General features: G+C 43.9%; 1 protein-coding gene across 1 annotated transcript in view; it reads right to left on the bottom strand.

Moving 5' to 3' along the window:
• Positions 1 to 25024, bottom strand: part of LOC126466722 (inter-alpha-trypsin inhibitor heavy chain H4-like) — a 210487-nt gene that overhangs the window by 17049 nt on the left and 168414 nt on the right. Inside the window, exons 10-11 of the mRNA XM_050096404.1 lie at positions 9822 to 10109; positions 2102 to 2222 (exon numbers count right to left, since the gene is read on the bottom strand). Coding sequence (XP_049952361.1) covers positions 2102 to 2222; positions 9822 to 10109 — 409 coding nt within the window. The remainder of the gene's footprint in view (positions 1 to 2101; positions 2223 to 9821; positions 10110 to 25024) is intronic.

Here is a 25024-nt window from a genome sequence, read left to right on the forward strand (position 1 = left end):
CAGATAGGGTTGATAGAAGATATAGAGAAGATCCAACGGAGAGCAGCGCGCTTCGTTACAGGATCATTTAGTAATCGCGAAAGCGTTACGGAGATGATAGATAAACTCCAGTGGAAGACTCTGAAGGAGAGACGCTCAGTAGCTCGGTACGGGCTTTTGTCAAAGTTTCGAGAACATACCTTCACCGAAGAGTCAAGCAGTATATTGCTCCCTCCTACGTATATCTCGCGAAGAGACCATGAGGATAAAATCAGAGAGATTAGAGCCCACACAGAGGCATACCGACAATCCTTCTTTCCACGAACAATACGAGACTGGAATAGAAGGGAGAAACGATAAAGGTACTCAAGGTACCCTCCGCCACACACCGTCAGGTGGCTTGCGGAGTATGGATGTAGATGTAGATGTAGATGTAATTGTATATTATCACGTTCCTGCCTCTCACCTTCTTCTGCCATTCTCATGTCCATTGCTGCTAGCGCTCATAGTGTAAGGCCACATACCGGAATTTATCTTCATTATTGTGCTTATCTTGAAAGAATGTAAACTGTAATTTCTCTATGTTGTATTAGATCTATCTTACAATATGTTCTACGTATACTGAAGAGCCAAAGAAACTGGTACAGGTACCTGGCTAATATCGTGTAGGGCCCCCGTGATCACGCAGAAGTGCCGCAGCACAACGTGGCATGGACTAGGCTAATGTCTGAAGTAGTACTCGAAGGAATTGACACCATGAATCCTGCAGGGCAGTCCTGAAATCCGTACGAGTACGAGGGGGTGGAGATCTTTTCTAAACAGCACGCTGCAAGGCATCCCTGATATGCTCAATTATGTTCACGTATGGAGAGTTTGGTAGCCAACAGTAGTGTTCAAACGCAGAAGAGTGTTCCTGAAGTCACTCTGTAGCAATTCTGGATGTGTGGAGTGTCACATTGTCCTGCTGCAGTTCCCCCATTCTGTCGGAATGCACAATGGACATGAATGGGTGCAGGACATCAGACAGGATGCTTACGTGCATCACCTGTCAGAGTCGTATCTAGACGCGTCAGGGATCCCAAAATCACTCCAGCTGCACACGCCCCACACAGTCACAAAGCTTCCACCAGCTTGAACAGTCCCCTGCTGACATGCAGGATCCATGAATTCATGAGGTTGTCTCCATACCCGTACATCCCCTCGATGCAATTCGACACGAGACTCGTCCGACCCGGCAACATGTTTCCAGTCACCAACCGTCCAATGTTGGTGTTAGCGCGCCCAGGCAAGGCGTAAGGCTTTGTGTCGTTCAGTAATTAATGGTACACGAGTGGGCCTTCGGCTCCTAAAGCCCGTATTGATGATGTTCCGTTGAATTTTTCGCACGCTCACACTTGTTGATGGCCCAGCATTGAAATCTGCAGCAATATATGGAAGGATCGCACTTCTGTCACGTTGAACGATTCTCCTCAGTAGTCGATGGTCCCGTTCTTGCAGAATCTTCTTCTGGCCGCAGCGATGTCAGAGAGTTGCTTCCTGATATTAGCGGTACACTCGTGAAATGGTCGTACGGGAAAACCCTCACCTCGTCGCTACCTTGGAGGTGCTTTGTCCCGTCACTCGTACGCCGCCTTAAATCTTGATAACCTGTCACTGAAACAACAGCAACCGATCTTACAACTTCGCCAGAAACTTGTCTTATATAGGTGTTGCCGACCGCAGCGCCGTATTCTGCCTTTTAACTTATTTCTGTATTTGAATACTCATCACTATACCAGTTTCGATGGCGTTTCAGTGTATATAGACTGCAGGGTTAAATAATTAAATAAGAAAACAATAAAGCAAAGGAAAGGAAATAGTAGTTTTTTATCGTGTTAAGTCAGCTTCAAGCATCACTTAAGTTGAATTAACGTTTACACCCAAAACAAGCATTCTTGTAAGTTGTATTGTGATGCAGAAGCAAAATTGATACAATCACTTCTTTAAAAAATCAAAGTTGGGATTTGGAAAGTTCGATTCTAATGTGATAGTTCTGTGTGTTTGTTAACGTTAAAGGGACAGCGTGGCGATTATCTGTTGAAAGCGATGCGTAGCTGTAGAAACTCACACTGCTGGTACTTACCTTGGAACACGCCCGGCGTATATGCTGCGCCTGGGGAGAGAGGTGGCGATTCCAGGTCGGATATGGACGTTTCATTGGGCTTGACAACCACCAGCGACGTCACTTCCGTCACGAAAGAGTACTGGAAGAAAAGCACAGCATCACAAGAGTGTCTGCTCGCTGTTGAGCTAGCTACCATGGCCACCCATCATTTCTCTCTTATACTTGTTAGATACGTCCCTTAAATTGATACGCTTTTGCGAATAGAATAAAATAGCCATTTATGGGAATTGCCAAGATCTGAGCTGGTTAATGGCTGCATTTTCAGATTTCCGTCAGCACTTGCTGACTTCCTACACATGTCTGTATGGCGCAAGTCTTTGTGTTTTTGGTGGTCTTTATGGATTTCGGAATAGACTGTAATGTTTGAAAGGTAAACCGTGAAAGCAAGAAACAACTGTGTACTTAAAAACGTAAATAACATCGCAAGTCGGAAAGTGGACTAGGTTTGAACGTTCTCCGGTAGTCGCTGAGATTTAGTGTGTCTCCAGACTCATTGCCGTGAACACAGTAGGATTACGATAAAAGCAGTCCTTCAGACTGCGACGAGGCCATACTTCATTGGCGATATGGAAGTTGCTACACTGGCGATCTTCGAAAGAGCGGTAGGCAACCCTTCGGGCACATCGGGCATACGTGCAGCCTACATTTCCCCTGCCCGCTTCAGCCTCTCGGACTCGCCTAAGAAGTAACGAACGGACACCTGGCGGTTGTACCAGCGCTAACAGAAACCGCTACTTCTGAGGGACCTATTAGCGTCCTCCACACACGTGACCAGAAAATGGTGCCACCAGTATTCCATCGCCAGCCGCTATAAAGGTCTTCCGGTTTCGAGGGCCTCTCCAAGCCACCGGGCGGGTGCTGTTCATTCCATCTTCTTAGGACGCTTTCGAATCCATCGAAGGAACCGACGCCGCTGTATTCAGCATTCATTCCGATTGCAATCGGACTAACAGGGTGTCCCAGCTATCTTGTCCGCCCAAAATATCTCTGGAACAATAACAGCTATTGGAAAACGACTTTCACCGGTATCAATGTAGGGCTGGGGCTCATGAATGTACATATTTGGAAACATTCTACAACGAAAGCGTAAGTGTTTTTTAACACAAACTTATGTTTTTTTAAATGGACCTCCTATATTTTTTCTTCAGCAATCCATCGCATGACAAAGCACATACACAATGGCGTTGATTGTATCGCAGTATTCCCATTACATCCAGAGATATTGAGACGCGAAGTTGACGCTTGAAACACCCGACAAGCGCTGCTAGCGCACGTCCTGAGGCTCAGGCGTGAACCCCATGCTGCCCGTAATCGCGATGTGATTGACATGCGTAATCACACCTCCATACTTATCAAGAGGTCCGAAACGAATAATACAGTCTGCTGCCATCAACTCTCATAAGCACGTAATGGTTTCCCTCTTGCACGTTTTGCGTATCTACGTACACAGTATGAACCAGTACCGATCGGTGTACACCCTTCAGGTTGTCTTATTTATCCTGCACACCCAAAATAAGGTTTACCTAATGCGTTATATGACCCATTGTGCCCGTCGCACAGGGCCTGGCTCTATCTAGTCAAGCATCCAACGTACTTCCCACTACTGCCACAGTTACCACTTCGCCTTGTTTATGATTTGCGACCCATGCAAACTTCTGTACTCCACCACCATCCGAGCATCCCATTTGTTGTTGCTTTGGCGTGCAGTACACCGGTTGCCAGTGTAGTCGTGCATCAGAGTAATCTAGTGACGGCACGGAGGTAGTACACATTGTGAATAAACGTTGTGTTGTGGAACTTATACTGTACAGTATAATGTACACACATGAAGATATGGTAGAAATGCTGCTGATCTATGGAGAATGTACGTTGACGGGAAATACGTTATGAGATTGCTTGTTTGTTGATAGTACTGTTGGCGAACATTATTAAGTTAATATGTCTGTTTTCTACCCTACTCTACATACCTGTACTGTACCCTGTTGTAGGTGGACGAAATGCAGTTCAGGCAGAACGACTGTACAGAAGACGATTCCCTGACAAACCATCGCCTTCGCGCCAGATGTTTGGTCGTCTCACATCTCGTCTACGTGAAACGGGAAGCTTAAATCCAAGACCTCGACATCGTCCTAGAACACGCACAGATGAACGTGCTGAAGTTGCTGTGCTCGCTACCATAGCTGTGAATCCTCAAATCAGCACACGTCAAATTGAACGTGAAGTTGGTGTGTCGAAATCAAGTGCACAGCGTATTCTTAAACGTCATAAATTTCATCCTTACCATGTTCATTTACACCAGGATCTTCATGGAAATGACTTCCGCAATAGGGTAACATTTTGTCGGTGGGCTCAGCAAAAACTTCTGACTAATCCAAATTTTTTTGCAGATGTTCTCTTTACCGACGAGGCATCATTCTCCAACAAAGGAATTGTCAATATGAGGAATATGCATTATTGGTCCGCAGACAAACCGAAATGGCTCCGTCAGGTAGAGCATCAACGTCCGTGGAAAGTTAATGTTTGGTGTGAGATTATAGGAAATACCATTATCGGACCTTTCTTCATAAATGGCATCCAAAATGGCAGACAATACTCCAGATTTATACGGCACAATCTTCCTGTTCTCTTGGACACCGTACCTCTGAACCGGAGAATGGTCATGTGGTATCAGCATGACGGATGCCCTGCACATAACGCCTTACGAGCACGACGACTTCTGAACCGTAAGTTCCCTGGTAGGTGGCCCAGTTAGGTGGCCTGCCCGATCTCCGGACCTTACACCGCTGGATTATTTTCTTTGGGGAGCAGTGAAGGATGCTGTTTACCAACATGAACCAACAACACCAGAGGACATGAAGCAACGCATTATTGATGCTTGTACAGCCATCAAAGAGGAAACAGTAGCACGAAGTAGGGCATCCTTCATCCGCAGAGTGACCCTATGAATGCAGGCCAATGGGCATCACTTTGAGCATGAGATGTGAACGCTATGTTTAGTATGTAGTGCTGGTATCACAGTGGAAGTTTCTACAAAGGGCCATTTTACCCAGTGATGTTAAGAAACATTTGTTTGCAACAATTTGTCATTTAACGCATTAGATAAACATAACATTGATAATTATGTGATAATAAAACTAATTGGTTAAACATGTTTACATTCATCTTCTATGTCCTACCTGAGCTTCCCAAATCAAAACATTTTTACCTAAACAACGGTAAAACTTTTAGTCCACTTGCTCGTTTCACTAAAACCATCAACATGAGTTTTACTATTACGAGTGAATGATTAACTGTCACTTGCGCTAGATGTACAGTAAAGTAAAGTTTTAACGTTGAACGGCATTACCTTTTTAGTAACGGATTAACGATAAGCGAAGTTAACTTTGTGACTAACGTTGCGGTACACAGATATGTTACAGAACCGCATCACCCCTAGCCTATGGGATAAATACCTGCTGGAATGTACGACGTTAATGCAGGATGGCAGCGGACCGTATTATTTGTTTCGGACCTCTTGATAAGTATGGAAGTGTGATTACGGGCAGCATGGGGTTCACGCCTGAGCCTCAGGACGTACGCTAGCAGCGCATGTCGGGTGTTTCAAGCGTCAACTTCGCGTCTCAATATCTCGGGATGTAATGGGAATATTGCGATGCAATCAACGCCATTGTGTATGTGCTTTGTCATGCTATGGATTTCTGAAGAAAAAATACAGGAGGTCCATTTAAAAAAAACATTATTTTGTGTTAAAAACACATATGCTTTCGTTTTAGAATGTTTCCAAATATGTACATTCATGGGCCCCAGCCCTACATTGATACCGGTGAAAGTCGTTTTCCAATAGCTGTTATTGTTCCAGAGATATTTTGGGTGGACAAGATAGCTGGGACACCCTGTATACAGGATAGACTTTTCTGTTCCTAGCCTTGTGTTTTTCAGGACAGCTTCATCGGACGTAGAATATTTTCCATGCAGGTGTCATTATATATGAAGATCCCAATTGTGTTACTTTGTCAGACTCTGGAATCACCATAAGGTCAAGTCTTCATACATGTGAGGCGTTGTAATTGTGATTTTGTTATTGTCGGCCGGCCGGAGTGGCCGAGAGGTTCTAGGTGCTACAGTCTGGAACCGCGCCACCGCTACGGTCGCAGGTTCGAATCCTGCCTCGGGCATGGATGTGTATGGTGTCCTTAGGTTAGTTAGGTTTAAGTAGTTCTAAGTTCTAGGGAACTGATGACCTTAGAAGTTAAGTCGCATAGTGCTCAGAGCCATTTGAACCTTTTTCTTTTGTTATTGTCGTCGAAGCAGACTTTTATTTCCTTGAACAATAATCATTTATAAACTTTGATCGCTGTTTTCCCTGCGTCGACGTGAGCGACACATCAGATGATATTTACTCCTCTCTGCATCCACGCGTATGTAAATCTCATCCACTGGGTTTCCTCTCTCTCTCTCTCTCTCTCTCTCTCTCTCTCTCTCTCTCTCTCTCTCTCTCCTCCAATGTGCGGCACATTATACTACTTAAAGCTTAGGAGCTAATAAAGATGTACGACAGTGGGACAATTTTTTATTCGTACAATACAAGCAAACGATAGATGGTTGCGAAATAAGGAAGTGTACTCCTGTCGCCAGGGTCAATGGATCACGCTCAATGGTTGACGGACAACACATTCCATCTCCGATATCGTACAGGCACTGGGCTTTTACATGACACCGTGTCAAGGGTGTAAGGGCCTACGTGAATGATTCCTTTCCGGGGAAACCGCCACTTCCAGGGCCAACTGCCGGGGACGACAACCTGTGATGGCAAGAATGTTGTCACGTACAAAGTAACGGCTATTAGAAAGGCTGTAGTCCTCAGATCACGCGAAATGCTTGACAGAGTGTATGGCTTTATCCCGTTCCATTAACATACGGAGCACTGGCACAATGACTGATTAAACGCCTCAGTGCTCACTATAATTACTCTAATCTTGTCTTCGCGATCCCTTTGAGGATTATACGTAGAAGCTTTTAGTATATTTCTAGATTAACTGTTTGAAGTTGGTTCCTAACACATTCTAAGTAAGCTTTCACAGGGTTGTTTATGTCTGTCTTCAAGCATGTGCTTTTTTCGCTGATTCAGTATCTCCCTGACACTCCCCATGAGTGAAATAAAACCTGCGTCGGTTCGCGCTTTCCTATTTTGTAAACGTTCAGTACCTTCTATTAGTCTTATTTGGTACAATTCCAAAACAATCGGGCCCTATTCTGTAAGGGGCAGTCAAATGAAAATGAGGCATATGGAAAAAATTTAAGTAAACTATTTATTGTTTTAAAAGTAATCGCCTTAACCGTTAATTTATTTATCCCACTGTGAGACATAACGGTCGACACCTTTACTGAAAAATGTTTGCGATTGCCTACGGAACCACGATTGCACCAATGCATGAGCGGGCCCACATGTTGCCAAAGTTGTTTCGGTTGCGTTGCAGATGTTTCGCTGGGTAGTTTTTACGCATCTTCCATACAGTCCCGCTCTCCCCCCATGCGGTTTCCACATTTTTAGCGGGCTGAACAGAGACATTGATGACCGTCTATTTGCTTTGGACGAGGAGACGCACGCCTGAGCACAATAATTTTTTCGTAGGCAACTGAAAACATTTTTCCATGAAGGCATTGATCATCCTGTGTCATAGCGGGATAAATATATCAACAGTTACTTTTGAAATAATAAACAGTTTACTTACTTTATTCCCATCTGTCACGTTTTTCACTTGACTGCCGCTTATAGGAGTGTTCACACGAATGTTGTGAATCCAGTCTCCTTTATAGACTGGTCGCGATTCCCTAGGATTCTGCCAATGAACAAATGTCTGCCACCTTTATCTATGAAGGGCCGCACGTAATCGTTCCATTTTACATCCGTACAAGTTATTAAACCCAGGCATTTACACAAGTTGACCGATTGCAGCTGTGATTCATTGATATTGTAATAGAAGATACTACGTTTTCTCGTTATATGAAGTGCAAATGTTTATACCGGGTGATCAAAAAGTCAGTACAAATTTGAAAACTTAATAAATCACGGAATAATGTAGATAGAGAGGTAAAAATTGACACAGATACTTGGAATGACATGGGGTTTTATTAGAACAAAAAAAAACAAAGTTCACAATATGTATACCTGGATTGTTTTTATTTTTGGTGTCATTCGACTAGGCTGTCAAATGCGATCCCTTTCGAACTCTGTCCGGTGATGATAACAGCCTCAGACGAGTACGAAGCATCTTCGCGTCCTTCGCAGTGATCATCCTTTCTATAACCTGGCAGTCATGGTAAAAATAGTAAACATGAACTATAGGAATGAACTCTGGAGGCCATTGTACATATCACAGAGAACTGTTTACATGTTACGAAGCCCGACATTGGCCGGCCGGAGTGACCGAGCGGTTCTAGGCGCTACAGTCTGGAACCGCGCGACCGCTACGGTCGCAGGTTCGAATCCTGCTCGGGCATCGATGTGTGTGATGTTCTTAGGTTAGTTAGGTTTAATTAGTTCCAAGTTCTAGGGGACTGATGACCTCAGATGTTAAGTCTCATAGTGCTCAGAGCCATTTGAACCATTTCACTTAATGACTGAGAGCAGCGGCGTTTGCGTAGGGTTGTCAGTGTTATCGGACAAGGAACACTGCGTGAAATAACGGCGGAAATCAACATGGAACGTACGACGAACGTATCCGTTTAAAAAACTTCGGTGAAATCAGACATTAATTGGTTGCGGCAGCTGACAACCGACGAGAGTAACTTTGGTTACAGCACGACATCGCCAGCAGCGTCTCAACCGAGATCGTGACCCTGGACAACAGACGAACTGTGGCCCGGACAGACAACATCCGATTTCAGTTGGTGAAAACTGATGGTAGAGTTCGAGTGTGGCGCAATTCCCACGAAGCAATCGAAGCAAGTTGTCAACAACCCTTTGTGGTGGAGGGTCCTTAAAGGTGTGGGCTGTGTTTACATGGAATTGTCTTGCACATTGACTATTCCGAAACAACGACGAAATTTTTATGGATGACAATGCCCCATGTCACCAGATTGCAACTATTCGTGATTGGTTTGTAGAACGTTCTTGACAATTCGAATGAATGGTTTGGCCACCTAGATTGCCCGAAATGTGTCTGATCGAACATTTATGGGACATAATCGCGTGGCCAGTTGGTGCACCAAATCCTACACCGGCAACGCTTTCGCAATTGACTATAGAGGCAGCACGGCTCAATATTTCTCAGGGGACTTCGAGCAACTTGTTGAGTCCGTGCCACGTCAATTTACCGCGCTACACTGGGCAAAAGGAGGTCCGACGCTGTATTAGGTGAAATCACATGAGTTTTGTCAGCTTCAGCGTATTTCTAGTTTCACAAGCATCCTGTGCATAGCCGCGCAGGATCAGCCGAGCGGTTTAGGGCGCTGCAGTCATGGGCTGTGCGGCTGGTCCCGGAGGAGGTTTGTCCTTAGGATAATTTAGGTTAGGTAGTGTGTAAGCTTAGGGACTGATGACCTTAGGAGTTAAGTCCCATAAGATTTCACACACACACAAAAATGTTCAAACGTGTGTTCCTGAGCTTACCCTAAATGTCCATTATTTCACATACACCACCGCCGCTAGCGTGATTACAGAGTGGCGCGTGCCTACCTGGAGAGCGATCCGCTTGGCCTCTTCTCGGACGGCCTGGTCGGGGCTGGCGGCATTTTGGTCCAGCAGCTGGCGCACCCTGAGGTAGGCCCAGAGGCGCTCCGCGGACGGCGCGGCCGCCACCGACGCCCCGGCGACGCTGGCGTTGCCGGAGCTGCTGTCCACCCGGTACCAGGGGCCCACCGCGCCGGGGCTCCGGCCGTCGTCGAACAGCCGCCCCGCCACCACCAGCTCGCCCCCGCGGTACAGCGACTTGAAGCTCGCTGTCGTCACCGACGCCTCGTCCACCTGTGGAGCACAGTGTAACACCGCGCGTCAGACTGAAGCCGTCGGCACACGAAGCGAGTTACCTAACTCTGATGCGATCCTCTACGAGTTTCGTAACGTCAAATTCCTGCTAGTTCACGTCGAGGAGCCATTTCGTCACGTGGAACACAAAATAAGTTCTGCGATATCTCGGGAACGTGCCACGTTAAGCTCAACCAATAGAAAGCAAAAACGCTTCCTACGTCACAATCAGAGAAAAAGATGCCACACTAATCGCCGTGTTCGATAGAATTCGATGGATTTTAGTTTGTATCTTACACCCTACGAATGTACAGTGGTTCTAAGTACCAAAACTTAGATATCTCGAGAACGAATCATTATTTACTTATATGGATATGGTGTCTGTTCTTTTGGACATGTCCGAGAGAACAGACACCATATCCATGTAAGCATATAGTTCTGGCGATACCAGCCATGACCTTCTTCTTCTGTGCCCCCGAACTCTTACGGAACTTGGAAGAATGTCTTCCACGAGTAATGAGTGTGTTGGGGTGGGACACCACGAATGTAGTGTGTGGACATACAAGGTGAGAATGTGAGTCTTGCGGGAGGGATGTGCGAGATAGTACCTGCAGTCACACTATCATCTGTGCCCTCGGATGGATAGAGCGTCTGCCATGTAAGCAGGAGATCCCGGGTTCGAGTCCCGGTCGGGGCACACATTTTCACCTGTCCCCGTTGATCTATATAAACGCCCGTGCGCAGCTGACGGTATTAATATAATTCTAATTTCGAATCATTATTGGTACGATGTACTGTGATAAAATGACGGGAGACGTCATATTGGGGATTAAAAAGTTTTCGTAGTTAGTTATTTAGCATTATAGCTCGCGTGTAAGCCGTTTCAAGGCAACGACCCGTTGAAGATTCATGAAAACGTGACATTCTTGTTCGGATGTGTTAAAATTAAATATCAATTAATAACATTTGGGTGATTAAAGCGTTTAGAATACCGGAACATAAACTGCGAGGGCCTTACAGTCAAAGTGTCAGTGTAGCGTAGTTCGTTGACACGTCACGCTACGGAACTAAGGTGGTTTCACAGAGGGTTCGCATCCTGAGATGGATCAACTTTTCTTTCACCTTCTCGTTTTCTAAAAGCTTCTGGAACTATCTCATGAAATTAATAGAAATAATTTCTGTAATATTTAATGTTATATAAATATAAGTGTGCTGTTTTCCAGAAGGGAGTTAGTTCGTTTCGGTGAATTTTTTATAACAGAATATCTTTCCTGAGTTGACACGTAGCCTTCATTTATGTCTTACAATACGTTCACGGATATTGACGCGTTTATTTATGTATACTACAGACAGAACCGGCATATGGGCAAGAAAGGAAATGTGCATTTCAAGAGAGCTAGGAATTGTACACGCATCCAATTTCGTGAATAAACTGTGTGGTTCGCGAGCCAAATAAAGGTGAAAAGTGCCGCTGGAGAGCGCTGAGAGCCTAATATCCCGTTAACTAGCTAGTGACCTGTAACAACGACACTAAGTTGCCTCGTCCCGTGTGCCGAGGGCTTTAGGCGTTGTCCTACGTGAGTGAACTGTTGCGGACGCGTGGCATCGTCTGACGTACGATATGGCGAATTTGATGCGCGACATTGTTTGCGCTTCGCGTTACTACTTGCAACGTCTAAAATTTTGACCAGTGCTGTGTTCAATTGTGCATAAAGAGCAATACAAATAATAATAAGCGTTTTACTTTCGACGTCTAAAATTTTGACCAGTGCTGTGTTGAATTCTGCATAAAGAGAAATACAAATAATAATAAGCGTTTAAATATCGTACCGACAATGAAAGTTATCAAAATAATTGGTATTACAATCAGTATTAAGCAGCAAACAATGCGCAATACATATAAAGGGTAGCTTTTTCGAAACTCTATAACTGTCTCCCATTGCAACAAACAACTTTGAAATTTTGGATGAAGTGTTTCTACAACCTTCCTCTCGAATGGTTCAACAGCGCCGCTCCCTGCGACGTCATCCACGGGTTTGGCAACGCTTCAAACAGGAAAGTCAGTGTTGAGAATGAAGGAGGCCGGCATAGGTTATCTTCATCAGAAAGATTCCCAGTTAGTAATAGAATGATATTTATTAAATATGAAGAAATACTCAACTTAAATGATGCATTTTCTTGTGAAAAATCCAGTACAATAAGAATTTTGAAATTATTACAAGTCCTCTAAAATATTAAAGTCCTGTCACTGTGCCTCTGAGCGATGCCTACCTAGAGTCCAGAACTGGTGTACGATCCCTGCGGAGATTAAGTCTCGGAGACGACGGACGAACACTGCAGCTTGTAGACTCGACGGTAACTGGAGACCAAACACGATTCAGGGCAATGAAGAGAACTGTCCGCCTGAGCTCTGTGCTCCGGTATTGAACGAGGTATAGAGCAATCGTCATCCACACACATGATGCCCATGGGTTGGCAGCAGCGACTCCTGGCGGACCTCGGTATAGTTCGTACTGCCAACGCATACAGCTGCTGCGCTACGAGTGTTTCGAACTTGGCTTATCGACCGTGGTGCGGTACTGCCTGGAGTCGTGAGTACCGTCAGCGCAGTGCACAGTGACGACACACGCAAAAAACAGGTTAGGTTAGGTTAGGTTAGTGTTGGTTAACGTCCCGTCGACAACGAGGTCATTAGAGACGGAGCGCAAGCTCGGGTTAGGGAAGGATGGGGAAGGACATCGTCCGTGCCCTTTCAAAGGAACCATCCCGGCATTTGCCTGAAACGATTTAGGGAAAACACGGAAAACCTAAATGGCTGGAGACGGGATTGAACCGTCGTCCTCCCAAAAAACAGGTCAGAGCTCAGAAGTTCATGTGACGTGTAAAGTGGGCTGGTGACCTCACATTGGCACCAAATTTCTCCACGGTTCTACCCAACGCAATCGTGAACGTGTCAGCGATTTGAAGAGTGCCATACCGCTTCGTACTCACATTTCACCTTTTCTCTAGACGCCTCTGTGATGGAGGTCAGAACCGCGACACTCTGCGTTGAAATGACATGGGAGGAAAAGGTCTCAGAGGGTGGCATAAAGGGCGTCAACGAAACCACCGCTACACTTCTGGCGCTGCTGACCACATACTTAGCTCGTCGTGTGATGAGCAATAGGACGACTTCTTGATAACTTTAGCCACTGAGTCACTGCTGATACCCCAGTACGATTCAATCCATCTTCAAGGACATCGTGGGTCTGCAGTACCGTTGAACGTGGTCGCACACCTTAGGAGTACGGGATCATAGCAAGTTTTGTTCTGGTGTACAGGGTGGCCGGCCGGGGTGGCCGAGCGGTTCTAGGTGCTACAGCCTGGATCCGCGCGACCACTCCGGTCGCAGGTTCGAATCCTGCCCCGGGCATGGATGTGTGTGACGTCCTTAGGTTAGTTAGGTTTAAGTAGTTCTAAGTTCTAGGGGACTGATGACCTCAGAAGTTAAGTCCCATAGTGCTCAGAGCCATTTGAACCATTTTTTTGTACAGGGTGACACCACTAGGGAGTACACACACGAACTGCTGGAGTAGCTGTAGCTCAGCAACATCTGTTAATCATAAGAACGACTGGTTTTTCGTTCTACTCCCTAGGAATCATTCAAAACCATTCTGCAAAATCGGAACGTGATCCGAACCAGCAAGCGGTGTTTATACCTTTCCATCCCTCCTGCTTCCCACGCTCGTGTGGAGTTTCCTTCCAATTGAGTTGCGCTGTGTAGTTTCCATTCTTCGTACAGTATTTTGTTGAAAATTAATTTAAAACTTGCCGTCTCTTGCACAGTCGCGACGAAGCATTATATCTGTTTTTTAAATTATTTTGTGCTGTTCTCTGTTGTATTTCGGAATTCATCCTGAAGAAATGAAACCACAGCTTCAATCACTGATTTTAGATCACATATGATGTATAACAAAGTTACAGCTATCACGACGTGCACTGCACTTTTTATACTGGTTTTGTTAATTTTATGGAAAATTCTAAATTTACATGTTATAGAAACAAAAGAACATTGTACCATAATTTTCCCTCGAGGAAACCGATGGTTCTATCTCTCTCTAGCTTCACTTACAGTCGTTATTTCTCGAAAAGGCCTAATTATATATTCCTTTAGAGGAAATACTGCAACCTTTGGAAAATGAAGTGACACCTGCTACCAGAACATGACAATACTTCTTCTTTACGTATTTTTAGTTTTCCCATTTCTGTTGCATGTTTTATTTGTCCTAAGAGCCCACGTTTCATCATAACAATATAATTTGCATCATTGACAGCTTATAATCCAATCTAAAAGAAGTAGGTGAATTAGATAGGCAGAAGGTGTGCTCCTGACAAGGAAGCAAAGTAGCTCCTGATGGACGAAGTGAGATTCACCGTTTCCCATCAAAACTTCCACGACACTTGGAATATTTCCATATGTCCCGAAAATCCGTCCATAATGAATGCACTATGCTGACTTTGCAGACGGCAGAAGAGAGCGCCTAGGAAGAATAACTGCTTCGCGTTATACAGGTAGAATTTTCGCGTGCTCTCGTGCCGCACCACGTTCACATGAGATTGCTCATGTAGAATAAGGTGTAGGGCCTGAGCTATGTCGAGCGCGGCAGCTCAGCGCGTCTTATTGCGATTCACAGACATGCAGATGACGCTGTATTCAGCGAAAGTGAGGAAGAAATGTAAGTCTTGCTGAATGAATAGTCTAATGAGTATACACCAAGAGCTGAAAGCTAATCAAACAAAGACTAAAGCAAAGTGAAGCAGAAAGGAATTATTGATAAACCTAAGATCAGAGTTGGGTACCACGAAGTAGCAAAGTGAAGATCTTCTCCTAACTTGTAAGCAAAGTAATAAATGACAGACGAAGCAAGGAGGACATAAAAAGCAGACTAGGACAGGCAGAGACAGCAGTGCTGCAAAAAGAAGTCTAACAGAACCAAACGTCGACCTGAATCTGAGGAAGAAATTCCTAACACTGTACAATCATTCCTAAAAGTATCCGAACCATCTCAATTGCGTTTCGCCTGATTTGTATGTGACCCACATAACGTAGCTGTCTTGCAGATCCTCTAATCGCTTTACAGTACAGTCGTTTGACTGTACAGAACGGATACCATAAGAGTTCACTAGAGAACACTGTTCTTTAAGGTAACCAGTCTAAATGGATATCAGTACCATGATACTGCAAATACTAGGAAAAACGCGTCGTTGGAGATGAGCCTTTAACGATTTTAAATTCAATGTTATTATCGCAAGTGAATTTCTGAATCACTACCATACTCAATGGAATTTGAGCTAACTAACTCAGTAACATATGTCATTCCATCAATCTATAGGCAAAATTTCATATATTTATGGACAAGAGATTTTGAGACGGTATCTGAACTCACAAAGTTCTTTGACAGTTCGAAGTATTTTTGCTCCTTGAAGGATGAAGAACTTCTTTGCTGAGGATGTGGATTGAAACCAAGCCATTGTAACTAAGCAAAACTTTCGTGTCTGACCGAGACTCGAGCACAGCAATATTTATCACTGGTGACTAGGCATAAAGGGTAGTGAAAAAATCGGTTTACACGAGTTTCAGTTACCAAATCTGAACTAGAAAATTTTTGTGCTCTGCCTGGAATCCTGTCAAGGCCCGCATCTCCCTTTTAACTAACCACAAAAAAATTTAATATAATTTCAAATGATAAAGATAGCGCGGGTTTAAAATGAATTGCCTTGATGTAAAGTTCTGTGGGTGGACTCGAACCACCACGTAAGCAGTTTGTTAACTAAGCAAAATCAAATGTTCCATAACGAACTTTTTCACCAGCAATGAAATGTGTAAATTTGAAATGAGTATACAATTTTTTTTGTCTGACCAGGAACCGAACCCGCCGTTATTTTCTAGCCATGAATTGTCTGCTCACAAGTAAAATAAGAGTCCTGTGACCTTAAATGGCCATTGGCTCATTAAATAAAATAAAGTTTCGCCTCTGCTAAGGCCCAACCTAAACTGACTCTGCCCCCGTTAATAGCGAAGGGATATGATTTTTATAATGCGGATTCTGAACTGCGGTGCAACCTGACATCCTGCACTTGGCAGTGCTTGAGGTGAAGGAGATATGCTCGTGTGTGTTTAAAGTACATGCTGAAAATGGGAATCACACCCATTCCTCTCAACTAAGGAACTAGGCTCCAATGAGGAGACCACTGAAGATCACATCCGCTACATTTGTGATTGTGGCGTAACGTACGATGCGCATAGCTTTCAAACTAGACACGGTGAAAAAATACAGTTCTCTATTAACTGGTAAATTATTGGCAGGCTTCTGACACCGATATTATGCTAGTCTCATGTCAGCGGAATGTAAAGACGCTTCTAGCCATCATAGACTCTATTCGAAACCATTTTGGAATTTTCACTATTTCAAGAATTATCTTATATCGAGAAATACCATTGCAGAATATGAAGTTACCAAATACTTCGATCATTACTGCTGTAAACGTTATTAAAGTTTTCGTTCTGCTGCTGCTACTCACTTGCTTGAAGGAAGCATTAAATGCTTCTAGTCATTTTTACGAGCAGGTGCCCAAAAACAGATAACTATTTAGTTCGCAGCAATCAGTGTGGTGTGTTGTGGCAACTGGACCGTAGCATGTAGTTATTTAGTTCTTTCCATTTCTATGGGATACTTTTTTGCGTTAACATCGGAAATGTTCAGTTATTCGTAGATTACTTTAAAACCACAGTAACTGATGAAGACGTTACTTCATAACAGAAACTGCGTTGCATCACTTCATTTATTTGCGCTTAGCAACGACGCTCGTAAAATGCTAACAATGGTGGTATACGCCTGTTTGAAAGTCAGAGGAGATTAATGTTTTCTGTTAAATATCACTATCACTCCCTCCAGGAGACTTAGTCGGCGTCACCTATTTCAAGAACTACAAGGAGGAAAATTTCGCTGAAGATCAGCTGCTTTCCGATACAATAAACTCATTGGTTCAAATGGCTCTGAGCACTATGGGACTTAACATCTGAGGTCATCAGTGTCCTAGAACTTAGAACTACTTAAACCTAACTAACCTAAGGACATCACACACATCCATGCCCGAGGCAGGATTCGAACCTGCGACCGTAGCGGTCGCGTGGTTCCAGACTGAAACGCCTAGAACCGCTCGGTCACTCAGTCCGGCCAATAAACTCATTCTACAAGGTCCATGTTCATATTTTCGCGGAATTACTCTAACTGTAGGATGTACTTTAGAAATTTAGAAAAATATTTCAACATTGCAAAACTCGCATCCGACTCAGAGGCCTTCCACTTAGTCGCCAACCAGAAATTCGAACACTATGGAACACCAGTTTCAGTAAACTGATGCAGCGAAGATTGTTTACTCTGCTCTTTCTCACCATAGAATGCAGAGTTGAGTTACTGGGCTCTCTAACTGTACAGCAAGAGTAATTTCGAGTGCAAGCAACGCATACGAATCGCAGAACATAATATTTTGTGGCTTCCAGCTCTGTTTATTCCTGACCTAAACTGGCCCTCCATAATTTCAGGCCGTAGGTACTGCAAGTCGTACTGACGCCAGTTGTGTGCTCTTACTGCCAACTTGATTTTTCGTTTCACTTGATTTTTTAATGACTGAAATAAAAGTCACATGACCTCCCAGCATGATCGGTTTCGCTTCATTGCTCCTTTCGTTGCCAGTAACGGCTTCACAAACCACCATTTAGTGCTGTTTATAAAATTTCCTTTAATGTTGTCGTGGGTGAAGGAATTAGGTTTCAGCTTTAAACATCTTAATCAACAACGTTCACAAATTTACCGAATAAAGAAAGTCCAGGTAGGAAACAGTTTGAAACAAAATCTGCCAAGTCCGGAACATGTCGATCTTTTCGTCTGATAGCACTGCTTTATGCATTGCCTAAGAGGTATCACGCTCTGTGTTCCTGTAGTTGTGGAAACATTTAGTTGAAATAAAGTTTATAGTATTGTTAAACTGGTAAATTACAAACAATACAAATCGATTAACAAGCAAAGACTGAGTTCATCTTCAAACAACAATTCGAGTACCGTATGAATCGACGATACTGACTTCTGGTGTAATATGTGAAGTAACACAATTGACTAAAATACGATAACAGGAGCAACATGAGCTGCATAAATTTTATCTTCAGTCTATGAAAAAGGTGTATCTATTATTAGTACATATGAAATTTACAGACAAAATGCATTTAAACGAAACACTAAATAATACTCACAACGAACTAAATTATTACGTATTTTTTCAGAGCGATATAATCGGGAATGAATTTGGCTGCTGAGGCGAAGGTAGTGCTCTCTGCCTTGTATCGCAATTGGAGAAGATAATGCTTCTTTCTGCTCGTCTGAGACAGAACAATCTTCCAAGAAGACTGTTCTCCTGTCCACACTGATGACCGCAGTTCCACAGATCACGTATGGGCACAGATAGAGAAAATTATCAAGCGTAGAAAAGCATAGAAAAGCGGCATCGACAACCAAGTAAGGGTGAAGCAGCCCATGACACATCGGAAGAGTTGTAACAGGGTAACAGCGTCATCCAGAAACTGGTTGCCTTTAGTTCCTTGCGGTCAAATGCAATTTTGGAGGAGGAGGTCAGAAACTAGACACGATACTAAAGTTTTTGTGTAAGGGAAAAAATTTTGTTTATGACGAACGAATGTTTTATTTTCCCTCGAGGAAATTTGTTTGTCTTTCCCTTTAAAAAAAAGAAATCAATAAAATGAAAAAAGGAGGAGCAGATTAGGCATAGTAATTAGGTTGTCTACTTCACACTTTCAAATCGTCCAATAGACAACTGATTTAAAATTATTTTACGACCATTAATGAAAACGACAGAGACAAATATGAAACCAATTATTTTCGTCACATGGGGCATGTCTTCAATGCCGATGAAGGCATCAAACAAGAAGTGTTTTGTTTTTTACGCCGAGAAAATGTATCATATTAATTTTTATTCCCTTTATTTACACGCAGGCAGGACGTCAATATTGACGGAAGCGCATTCTCCTTTAACGTCAAGCAGAAATCACAATACATAAAGAGTAAAATTAGTGCAATACAGGAGGTGTGGGCGTAAAATCGAGTGTTTGGATCCATTACATCCTCAGTTATATACTTATGAACAATTTAAAATGGTGAACACTTAGTAATTCTCGGGTCCACCTAAACTAATAACTCTTACCACGAATTTAGACACTTGGAATGACAGAATTCGAGCCCCTGCCTGCAGATCAGAAACAGGTTATTTTATACGCCATTCTACCAATAACATATGCAAAGTTTACAAAAGAATGTGATGTGGTTTCTGATGTCACACTTTTCCGCGAAAAAGAAATGATGAACCGAGTGAAACGCACGCGGTGCGTCTTCAACGGAAATGCAGACAGTCCACCTGAATTTGAATCCCATGAACGGAATTATGAAGAACAAGGTTGATTGAATGTGAAAAGTAGACATTCTGCTAGGTTTTATCAGATCTGCTTGTTTTGGAGATACTGTGTGTGAGACAGTGAAAGAATTTAATAGTAGTTGTCGCAAGTGCCACAAAATTTCAACACAATGATGGCAAAGTTGCTCATGTGGCAACTGCTCGTGAGAGAATGGCTTTAGGATGTTTGAAGCATATATTCTATCACTATGCTCGAAATGTATCAGGAAATGCAGTTGAATTATACACTTACCATATCTATATTACGACAAAAGTCTGAAGTAATGAAAGGAAACTGTTTGTTTCAGTCACAGTTATGAAACGATTCAAGCACATCACACAGTATTCAAAAGCTATATTTACAAGGAAAATTTATCTCTTGTGATGCAGATACAAAAAGAAAGATACGAAAAGGTATGCAGCTTTGCTATTCAAAACGTTTTTCACCTCCAGATTTACCTCATTATGTTCATTCTTCCGTAACGTTTGTCATGGGTGATGATTCCATAAAAGACAGACAATACACAAGTTTCTGTCAGTAACGGTTCCTTGGAACCACTTCTGAGGTTTTTTTGAGAAGTAATGGTATTTGAAAAGCAGACACTTCTGGTCACTCCTACAATTATTGAATGGAGGCTGTGAGATGGCTTAAAAAAAATGGCTCTGAGCACTATGGGACTCAACTGCTGAGGTTATTAGTCCCCTAGAACTTAGAACTAGTTAAACCTAACTAACCTAAGGACATCACAAACATCCATGCCCGAGGCAGGATTCGAACCTGCGACCGTAGCGGTCTTGCGGTTCCGGACTGCAGCGCCTTTAACCGCACGGCCACTTCGGCCGGCGAGATGGCTTATAAAGCAGAGCTTGTCCTATGATTTAGTCTCTGAATTTCGTTCTTGCCGTTTGCAGACCGAATAAAGAAAACGAAGAAAGGACTTACAAACGACAGTGTTTCTCCAGCGAGATCCGAACCGCCATGTATATAACCAACACATTGAAAATGGAGCTTGTTAGCACTAAGTCAATATGACACTATTTCCTAAAGTAGATCACGTGGAACGTGAAATTAGAGAGAAATCATAGCTCAGGCGCCAACCGTCAAATCTGGGTTCAAACAATGAATTTCATTTACTCAGTATCACATCTTAAATGGAAGCCATTCAGAATATTTCATTGAGGTGACAAGAAAGCACAGCATTAGACATAAAACCTTGCCGTGAGCAACTGCAGAGATGAAGCCCAAGTCGTTCATTCAAGGTGACCAATACTTCTGGTCGCCACTCAGAATTCTAAATCTGGCCATATGTACGGTCTGGCAACACTGTAGCATTCGGATGTGTACGGAGGAATTTCTGTCAGCCTTTGCGAGCTGTTAAGAAACTGTATCTGCTTGTGGTTAAGTTTTGCATTCTGGGAGCATAAAGTCACGCATTCGAGGCCATTCCATTCTCTTGTTTTTTTTAATTCGCATATCAGTTTTCTGCTACAGTTATCAGTCTCAAGGAAACTCAAAAATAATTCGTTTCATTTCTAATCCACCTGCAATAGCAATACGTTCCAGCAAATTTCCCCCAAACAGCCCATGGATGCAGCAAGATCAGAACAGTTGACAGTCGAGAGTTTTCTTGCCCCAAAGCAGTTACCATCTACTGGCCATACACTGCACGCCGCCATCGTCAGACGCCTCCGAACAGGTGAACGTGGGGCAGCGGCATGGGTGTGTTTACCAACGATCATCTCCTTATTTGAAGCTAATGCATTCATCTCGCATTTATGATTTGGATTTTGCGTGCCGAAAACTTAAGAATGCTGTTCAAATGCGATAAAATGTAATCGCAGATGGTAAAAGGTTTAACATTGTGACATTTGGTTTCTTTGATTTTAGAAGAAGGGTGAAGGTAGCAGAGGCAGCTGTGAGCCTTCGTGTTGCATTTGAGGTGACTTCTTTTGGACAAACTACGGCAAAGAGATATTTTGCTTCGAGAAAGATCATTCTGAAACTTCCTGGCAGATTAAAACTGTATGCCCGACCGAGACTCGAACTCGGGACCTTTGCAAGTGCTCTACCATCTTTTTTTTTCTTTTTTTTCTTTTTTTTTCGGGTGTCCTTCCTCCCCTTCAACCCGTCCTTTACTCTCGCCAAGTTTTGCCTTCTCGGCCCGGCTTCTCCGCCTTTAAAGAATGAAGGTAACTTGATGATGTGTGATGTGGAAACGTGCTTCTTCTGAACGACAAACGAAGTATGCCCCTTCTGTTGCCTTTGTTTGCAACATGGCTTGAATAAAAATAAATGTAAATTCCATTGAGAAGGCAGTCACATAATTGTTATGGAAATGTAACTACGTCTGTAAATTTCGTTCTCCGTGCGTGGAAAAACGGATAGAAGCAAACTCATTATTGCTGATAAGTAAAATTTCCTTCTTCAGAAGGTAATGAAGTAAAATAGGCTTTTTCTGCTTGATTTTACACGTAATTAACATAAATGTGTCTTCTTGTGAAAAGAAAAGGAAAGAAAGACAGAAACTAAATAAAGGGTGTATACCAGTTTCATCACTGTGCTTCCCCGAAAACAAAGTAAGAGATACACATAGGATTAACTGGTCTACACTGATGATCTTCTCTGATTACTTTCTGTTGGAAATCCTCTTCCTGCTACCTGAAGTACAAACTTTAACCAAAAATCATTCGTCTAATATCCGAAATGCTTGGATGTGTAATGTAAATTACGCCTTTCTATTGGTTACAGGATAGTTTTAGTTAAAAAATTTGCGTAATTTACTATGTATTTTTTAGTACACGTCAACTTGTGGTGCTCAGTTGTAAGGTATACCCAGAAGTCCTCCCTATTGCTTGATTGTTTTGTTAGGATGTAATGTATCGTTTGGCCTTTCAACCAGTTAATTGCATTTCGTTATGTTTTAGGGTAAGGTATACCGTCAGGGCTTAAAAATTCAGCAGTCGTAACGGCATTGGGCGTAGTTCTGCTGACGCTCGCTATCTTTTGTCTTATGTATAGCCATATTTCTTTTACCCTGCCACACAGTAATCTATGCTCTTCGGTATCTGGTATATTACATAATGTACACAGCGGTGACTCGGCCAATCGAATAGAGTGAAGTTTAGAGTTCGTCGTAATTTTTCTGTTTACAGCAAAATACCAGGTCGATTTGACATACGTTGGCAGGTTCCGGCAGTGAATATTTTCCCATATTGTTTCCCAGTTATAACAAGGATACTTTTGTTCTACGTCGTTTCTGGGTTTGTCTTTCATCAAGATATTGTAAAGTTATTTTACTTTCATGATGTATTTTTCAGGAATCCTTGCCTCTATGTAGCTGTATTCTACGAAAAAGTATTTCAAGTGGTATAGTCCGTTGGGTATGTGTAGGACATTTATAGGTGCACTGACGTCAGCAGGAGCTATTTCGTTTAACAAATGTGCAGCAAGGGTACCACTTGGCTCTTTCCATTGTTTGTATGTGGTAGCAAGGTATAAAGCTTGCGCTTTTTTGCTGACATCGGTGAGACTTAACCCACCACATTGCGTAGGGAGCATCAGAATGTCATATTTGACTTTGAAAATACGTCCGCGGCTCACGAAGTGTCCTAGTGCAGATGCGATGCTTTTCAACAAAGTCGCAGCTGGTGGCAGAACTTGTGCTACATAATTAACTTTGGATGTGATGTATACATTTGCCACTGTTACTTTTTGAAGTTCATCGAGTTTCCTAATACGATGTGCTTGTACAGAGGCGCGTATGCTGTTAAGTAATTTTCGGTACTTCGCAGCAATAGTGTGCTTGATATTTCTTTTAAAATCTATGCCGAGACATTTCATGGTTACAAGGTCGCGTAACAGATCCTGCGTTTGCGTCCCAATTCCACGGCCGATAGTGAAAATCCCCGATTTTGTTCTATTAAGTTTTGCACCAGACGCCTGTTCATACACTCCTGAAAATTGAAATAAGAACACCGTGAATTCATTGTCCCAGGAAGGGGAAACTTTATTGACACATTCTTGGGGTCAGATACATCACATGATCACACTGACAGAACCACAGGCACATAGACACAGGCAACAGAGCATGCACAATGTCGGCACTAGTACAGTGTATATCCACCTTTCGCAGCAATGCAGGCTGCTATTCTCCCATGGAGACGATCGTAGAGATGCTGGATGTAGTCCTGTGGAACGGCTTGCCATGCCAGTTCCACCTGGTGCCTCAGTTGGACCAGCGTTCGTGCTGGACGTGCAGACCGCGTGAGACGACGCTTCATCCAGTCCCAAACATGCTCAATGGGGGACAGATCCGGAGATCTTGCTGGCCAGGATAGTTGACTTACACCTTCTAGAGCACGTTGGGTGGCACGGGATACATGCGGACGTGCATTGTCCTGTTGGAACAGCAAGTTCCCTAGCCGGTCTAGGAATGGTAGAACGATGGGTTCGATGACGGTTTGGATGTACCGTGCACTATTCAGTGTCCCCTCGGCGATCACCAGTGGTGTACGGCCAGTGTAGGAGATCGCTCCCCACACCATGATGCCGGGTGTTGGCCCTGTGTGCCTCGGTCGTATGCAGTCCTGATTGTGGCGCTCACCTGCACGGCGCCAAACACACATACGACCATCATTGGCACCAAGGCAGAAGCGACTCTCATCGCTGAAGACGACACGTCTCCATTCGTCCCTCCATTCACGCCTGTCGCGACACCACTGGAGGCGGGCTGCACGATGTTGGGGCGTGAGCGGAAGACGGCCTAACGGTGTGCGGGACCGTAGCCCAGCTTCATGGAGACGGTTGCGAATGGTCCTCGCCGATACCCCAGGAGCAACAGTGTCCCTAATTTGCTGGGAAGTGGCGGTGCGGTCCCCTACGGCACTGCGTAGGATCCTACGGTCTTGGCGTGCATCCGTGCGTCGCTGCGGTCCGGTCCCAGGTCGACGGGCACGTGCACCTTCCGCCGACCACTGGCGACAACATCGATGTACCGTGGAGACCTCACGCCCCACGTGTTGAGCAATTCGGCGGTACGTCCACCCGGCCTCCGCATGCCCACTATACGCCCTCGCTCAAAGTCCGTCAACTGCACATACGGTTCACGTCCACGCTGTCGCGGCATGCTACCAGTGTTAAAGACTGCGATGGAGCTCCGTATGCCACGGCAAACTGGCTGACACTGACGGCGGCGGTGCACAAATGCTGCGCAGCTAGCGCCATTCGACGGCCAACACCGCGGTTCCTGGTGTGTCCGCTGTGCCGTGCGTGTGATCATTGCTTGTACAGCCCTCTCGCAGTGTCCGGAGCAAGTATGGTGGGTCTGACACACCGGTGTCAATGTGTTCTTTTTTCCATTTCCAGGAATGTATTTTGTTACTATTCGTAGTGCGCTCTGTACTTCAGCGCCATG

The sequence above is a fragment of the Schistocerca serialis genome, chromosome 1 (genome assembly GCF_023864345.2).
Source record: "Schistocerca serialis cubense isolate TAMUIC-IGC-003099 chromosome 1, iqSchSeri2.2, whole genome shotgun sequence".
Taxonomy (NCBI): Eukaryota; Metazoa; Arthropoda; class Insecta; order Orthoptera; family Acrididae; genus Schistocerca; species Schistocerca serialis.